The sequence below is a fragment of the Oculina patagonica genome, chromosome 2 (assembly GCF_052425735.1).
Source record: "Oculina patagonica isolate OP01 chromosome 2, crgOcupat, whole genome shotgun sequence".
NCBI classification, from domain to species: Eukaryota; Metazoa; Cnidaria; class Anthozoa; order Scleractinia; family Oculinidae; genus Oculina; species Oculina patagonica.
The window spans coordinates 40,631,987-40,639,091 of record NC_135759.1 but is presented as its reverse complement, the minus strand read 5'-3'; the positions used below and the strand labels follow the sequence as shown (position 1 = coordinate 40,639,091).

General features: G+C 37.8%; 1 protein-coding gene across 1 annotated transcript; it reads right to left on the bottom strand.

Moving 5' to 3' along the window:
• Positions 1 to 103: 103 nt before the first annotated feature.
• On the bottom strand, positions 104 to 6,937 carry LOC144641598 (AP-3 complex subunit sigma-1-like). Its single transcript, XM_078500644.1, has 6 exons — positions 6,797 to 6,937; positions 5,294 to 5,385; positions 5,027 to 5,138; positions 3,945 to 4,016; positions 2,850 to 2,957; positions 104 to 1,799 (listed from the first exon to the last, which is right to left on the bottom strand). Exons 1-6 carry the CDS (start codon positions 6,863 to 6,865, stop codon positions 1,659 to 1,661), a joined length of 594 nt encoding a protein of 197 aa, XP_078356770.1. The 5' UTR covers positions 6,866 to 6,937; the 3' UTR covers positions 104 to 1,658.
• Positions 6,938 to 7,105: the final 168 nt, after the last annotated feature.

Here is a 7,105-nt window from a genome sequence, read left to right as displayed (position 1 = left end):
TGTACAGACAGCACTGATATGACAGCCAGAAAATATTTCTTTTACAATTCCTGGCAAAGATCCCAGTCACCATTACTTTAGAAGACAATGAAAGAGTGCATAGTCCCTTACAAGCTTGCTTTATTTTCAACTTTCAAAATTCTTAACGTAAAGTGACATTCTCATCCCAAGAGGCTGTGATCCTTTATGTCAGCACAAGAATTATGACCTCTGGCACGTTCTGATTTTGATTTCAAAGTTCATGATTAAGGGGCTTGCACACACATCTGTTTGGCTCAATAACAAAATAAGTCATTTACACATGCTCAATAATTTGGCTCTGCTAGAGGTGTTGATTCTTGCATTGTCCAAAAGAATCTGTGGCCTCTGCGAACAAGAAATGAAAAAGTGACAGCTATACACTGAAAAATCAAGTAAACACTATTTTGTCAAGTAACTGGAACAAAATACATTGTGACAGTCATAAACTACCTCTCTTCATTTGCACAGATCAAGGACCACAGTTTTACTGTTGAGAAGAACACGGGTGGCCTAGCTTCTAATTTGAGACACTTATTTTGGTCTCTGGAGTGTCTGTTTCCCAGGGGGGGGGGGACTCGCTTTTGAAAGTGACAGGGATGCTCATCGTCTCGCTTAGGGGTGTAAATTTTGGATTTTTGGTCTGGCTTTGGGTGTTCCAGGCAAAACGCCAATATTTTTAGCCATAATGGTCTCGTTTAGGGTACACACGAAGAAATATACAAATATAAATCTTTTTTTAGATTTTTAGGGGTCTAAAATAGCTTGAGCCACGCCCAGATTGGTCTCTTTTAGGGGTTCTTTTCAAAATTTCCGACAAGCATCCCCGTCCCGGCTTTAATATGGGAGTCCCCCAGGAGCTGTTTACGAGGTGTGAATGTGACTGTTTCTTATCACTTTCACCTTTCAAATATGGTTTAACTACTGTAGACTATGAACATTTTGTATCCTAAGTTAATTGCACCAATCAAAATTTTTCTGAAAAGAAACTTTTTTTTATTTCCATGCAAGATTCCCTGCTGTACTATTAAAATGCTTATACTACACCAGAAGAAAACCAGTAAATTTGTAGTACCTCGTATGTACCTACATGTTCCAGTGTCACAATGCAACATGGTCTGTACAGTCCTTGAAAGCCTTGAATTTTGGTTGTTGTCTTAAAAAGTCATTGAATCTGCCAAAGCCCTTCTCACAGTCAATTCTCAAAATTTAATCAGTATGCTCTAGTGTGACTACCCATCTGAAATCTGGACACTGATCAGTATTTTCCTACAGTGTTGTTTGTTTTTCATGGGATTTTGATTTTTAGTTTTGAACTGCACACCTTAAATACAGCGGAAGCCCCATATAACAAAGTGTGCGATGAAGGAAATGGAAAAACATGTTCATTTTACCAGGGTTCTTTTCCATTCATTTTACTTTGACAGTGCTACTACAAGTAGACTACATGTACATGTATAATTATGTATGCTGAAAATTAAATTACCTATGCTCTTTTAAACTTGAGTCCTAACAACAAAATTGATGAATTTAGAATAACCTGTACATTACCAATAAAATTATTTTGGTGGGAAAAACCCCTTCATTATTATTTAATAATATTGACAATATTTGACTATAAAAATAGAACAACTCTAACTCTACTTAAAGGATGGTAAGTTAATGTGTGGCAGAGATGGCATGGAAGGTAAATTTATATTTGGTTTTGGAAGATTATGCAAGTTAGGGCTCATATTTCTGACAGCAGACATGGCCCTCTGTGGTGCAGCACTGATTCCAGCCTAGGAAAAAAAAAAGAGAAAACAGGTTTAGCTCCTTAAAAAATTATGCAATGAGTTCTTTCAACAGGACTCAAACCTACATGACTGTATAAAACTGTATATTACCTGGTACACACACACCAGTCGGATGGTCTACCACTGAGCAACACTGTGCAGGAAACTTGTGGACGCTAGCTGGGCCATATACTGTACTTACGTTACAGGTAACTAGGTTTTAATGCGCGGAAAAAAAAACCCATTTCAAAGTGCCACCACCCTTAGCAAAAGGTAAAACAGTATCCAAAGCTGTGCTCTCAGAATAATTGCAGGGTGCCCAAAGGTTCTTCTGCAAGAAATCTTGGGTGCCTGGCTCTTAAAAGCTTTCATAATAGAGAAGTTATTTATTACAGGTCACCCAAAGACAAAAGTAAGTCGCCTAAGGCACCCGAGCCCTGCTAGAACACAGCCCTTGTATCTGGAAACAGTTTCTTCATTCTGATTAGATAAAACTTTAGCCCCTATCAAGAGCATGTGCAACTTTCAGTATAGTTAATTACTGAGTCAGGAATTATGTAAGCCATACTAATCTATGGTGGATGCATAATTTTCAAGAGCTACACACTTATGGTTTAGGAATGGCACAAGTGGAAGCGTACAGCTCTACGAAGTCTGTGTCCGAGCCATGAGGCTCATACAGCCGGAGCTTATCCCGGTTTCCGTAGCATTAAGCGACTAGGAGTATTGCTACTCCCCCTGGATGGGATGCTAGTCCATCGCAGGGTTACCCCCCGGCAGTAAATTCGCCGGTACCCATTTATACACCTGGGTGGAGAGAGGCAGTGTGAGAGTAAAGTGTCTTGCCCAAGAACACAACGCAGCGCCCCGGCCAGGCCTTGAACCCGGGTCGTTCGACTCGGAGTCGAGCGCGCTAACTATTAGGCCACCGCGCCTCCCACCTCTTTGCCTATTTGGACCTCATAAAATGGGTGTCAGTTAACAAAAATCACATGTGATTAAGATGCACTGTCTAAACCAGCCCTTAGTAAAATTCAGACTACAATGAGCACTCACCTCTGATTTTTCTAGTTTACTCTGTGCTTCAATGTGGGTTAAAATCTCTGACATGTTGGTTTCTAACACCATGCCTCCCATCACTATCTCTTGTAAAATAAAGTGAACCTGTACAACATACAGAAAGGAAAAAAATTACAATACAATGAGGCTTACAGCACTTGAAGGAGCATTTAATTTTTATTAATAACAATAACTTAAATAGTTCGTATAGTGTGATCGTCCGGGTGAGAGTAGTTCTGAGAAGAACTGTTGTTGGTGACTGACGTTTCGACAACCTGAGCGGAAGTCATCTTCAGAGTCAAGTAAAAAGTATTTGTCAGTCGATGATGTTATAAGTCTGGTCCGTTGAAGCTGATTGGTCAGTAAAGCCGTGATGTTATTGGCTGTAAGACTCGTGTAAAGTTTGTCATCAGTTGTTGGTCAGTTTCGATCCGTCTATTGTTAGTCTAATTAAGTCGTTCTGTTCCGTCTATTGTTAGTCAAATTAAGTCGTTCTGTTGGCGGTTCGTTTGTCGCTTCTGTTTACGTCGTGAATAAGTCGTTTGTAAGGTGCCGGTAGTTGTTGACATCTGTTGATAGGCGTCTGTTCTAAGTTTGTGTACCAGCTTTCCAGAGTCAGTTGTTGAAAATAGTTAGAACGTAGGTTAAGCATTCAGCAGAGTCCCAGTCGATTTTGTGTTTAGTAAGTCGGTGGTGTTCAGAAATGTGATCGTTGACATCACCATTTCTCGTCGCTCGTTTGTGTTCAGTCAGTCTCGTGGTCAAGTTTCTACCGGTCTCTCCGATGTAGGAGGCCTGGCAGTCGGAGCATTTGATCTTATGAAGTTCCGTGAGTGTTGTGTCTAATAAAGTCATAAATATAGCCTCACTCAGCAATGTACTACAGTGTGGGTAAGAAAAGAACTCATTTTGTTACAAATAATTGTTGTGTAACAGGAGTCTGCATGTAATAAAGAAACTGTTCTCCTCCCCCCTTTATGAAACATACTAATTATTATAGTAAACAAGACTGTAATAAAAATACTCACACTCAGCAGTACACAAGATACACAGTAGCACATTAATCAGAACAAAGTTCTCTTTTTTGCCCACCTTGTCCATATGAAATATGAGATCCAGCTCGCAAACATTCTCAAAACACTTGTCTAAAGTTTCCACAAATACCTAGATGTAAAATGTACACAGGGAATAATTATGTAAAAAAACACATTTTATAACAGTTATTATTTAAAGTTATCAAACTTTCCTAGTTTTGAACAAGTTTCCCAGTGCCCCAGTAAATTGTAAAATTCTGAAAATTTTTAACTCTCTGTGTTAGTGGTTTTTTAACCGATAAACAAAAAGTGTTAGTTAGTGTGTGATAGTACTTACTACTGTAATTAGTATAAGTGCATGGTACATGTACACAGAAGACAGAGTAAAAAACAAAAGAATGACTAATTATAGCAGAATAATAAGAACTACATGTAATCCCAGGGGGGGGGGTACTCCGACTTGTAAATGACGGGAATGATCGAACGATTTTTTTGGGTTTGAAATTTTCAATTCCGGGATTTTTTTGGGTTGGAAAATTTGGCAAGTATTTTTTGGGGTGACTTGATTTAAATAGGGGATTTTTTGGGGTATTAAAAACAAACTAAAGTGCCTTGGCGTATTTATGGTATGATGATTAAACAAACATGAGCGTTCAATTTTTTATGGTTTTCTTTGTGTTATATTATTGCCCCTCCCGATAATTTAGGGGTAATTTGACAAGGGAATTTTTGGGGGGGTTATTTTTGGTCCAGGGATTTTTTTGGGTAATGTCAGAAGAATTAGGGATTTTTTTGGGTCCTGAGTTTTGCCTCCATTCGATCATCCCCGTCATTTACAAGCCGGGATCCCCCCCCCCCCCCCTGGGCATGTAATACGAAGTAGTAGCGTGTACTATCCCACTATCTATCTATCTGCTGCTATCCATTTCACAGGTTAAGTAAAACCACTTTAAGAAGAAAAGTAGTGTGACCAAGAAAATGATTTGATGACTGTAACAAGATTTTTTGACTGATCAGAAATAGTTACACAAATATTGGAAAACAAAATAGCATCTTGTCCTTGGACTTGTCTCCTTGGTTACAGAACCTCAACATTAAACAACCAAAATAAATAATTTCAAGATTTTTCCTCCAACTCACCTGTATAAGATCAAGAATTCCTAACTCACTTTCTGAAGAGTCCACACAGAAAACAAAGTAAAGAGTGGCATAATGTCGGTAGATGATCTTGAAGTCGGAACCGCCAATCAACCTAAAATAAAAATTTGTGATAAGACAGTTATTACAAAAATTATGTACAGTACATTAAATATTTTGGAAGAGCTATCTAGATTAATAACAACAACCACCTATAAGATAAACTTATACTACAATAGAGTGTTCAGCAAAATTATGAAAAGAACTTACGTTCCCCCTTCTAAGAAATTACAAACATTGTCATCCCTCCTAGAGACTATGTGAAATGTCTCTCTTATAATCTGATGCTGCATGTCTTCAGACTGAAATTTAAAAGAAAAAGCATATCAATTAAAATCCAGAAAAAACCTACTACAGTAAATATTGAACAAAATATTTATAATTTTCCAGTTCTCACTCCCTTCTTATCAGTATTATAACTTCTCAAGAAACATTCCAGAATATTTTTTTTTGTAAATTTCTCTCCTGAGAGACGATACTGTGCAATCAAAGTCTTCCAAAGTATGTTTTTTTCACCTTGGGAGCAGACCTCTCAACCTCAAAGAACCAGAAATCTGGAGATCAAGGTCGAAAAATCGGGAGATTTCAGTAAAAACCGGAAGATTGATCAACTGACGGACAAAAATAACTAAAACCAGGTGCTAATCAAAAGAAAGTGATGTGATTTTGGCAACACAAAAAATTAACATTATTTTCATGGTCATTGATTGTGTGTCTAGCGAACAAACTAATGAAATACAACCTTTACTGACTACTGATCCACACAGAATTGGCTAAAGAAAATCGCCTTAGTAAGCCAAAAATGACATTACACAAGAAAATTGTATCCTTACAGTTTGTGACCTGTGAGATTGAACTTAAAATAGTGAGTCTCACGGCAAAAACGTAAGACTTGAAAGGTCTGTGGGAGCAACATCTATGCCAGGGTGCATTCCATGTACATGCCACGTCGAAGATACGCAAAGTTCTTTTATAGCTCTATGCCAAGGTTCTTTATTATTGGTACTTAAAATAAATCATCTGTAGGCCAGTTAAAAGGTGCCAACTACAATTGTACGCGAGTATGACGTGCAATTTTGAAATCCACGCCGAAAATCTTTGGTGTAACCAACATTTTACAAAGAATGCAGCCTGACATCTATGACAACTCTCCCAGATTATGGATTGTCACTGAACAGACTGCATCTCCTGGTCTCCCAGCCTATTTTAGCTGATGCTGGGGTGTTTTAGATAATAACTTGAAGGGTCTTTTTATGGATGATTACATGTATATTGCCAGAGCTTGTTTTTGGTCTGCCATTTTTGGAGTTGACACAAGGTACAGTATCCCAGGTTTGGAATTTTATAGGTTGGCATCTATGGAAAAAGATCGCTAAATGTGTGTACATGTAGGTTTTCACTGTTTGGTAAATTTACTTTGTGTTTACATGCCTTTTGACAAGTACAAACATTTGAGAAAGTTTGGTTTTGAATCTGGCAAATTATGACTATAAATGTACCATTTTCTATTCCTTAAAAATTATCTGACAAAAATATATGACACTCCTAACATTTTTCAAAAGTAGAAAGCGTAAAGTTAGAAGACAATGAAGGGAAAAAAATAAGCAGATATAATGTAAGCCTACGTGTTTATTTTTTAAAGCTTTTAATAGCTTTATAGGTTTGCTCCTCGTGTTACTGTATAAAACAAACATATGAAGGCATGTTACTCACATAATGCGTAAAGAATTTGGACATCCGTGGCTTTCCATGGTTGTTGAATACAAGAATCGCCTTGATCATCTCAAAATATGAAATAAAGGAATCAAAATACACCTTCGATCACGAGCTTTCAAGATGGCGGTCACTCAATTTCCCACAATCCATTGGGCATTGAGTTTGGTGTTGGAATAGTACTCCGTGTACGCCTGTGTCAAATATCCCGAGCCTGAGTCCAGTCTTGATGTGAAGCAAAAACTCAAAATGTGGCGTAGCTGTTAAAACAAAATAACTTATTAACAAATATGAAAGGCTTAATTCTTA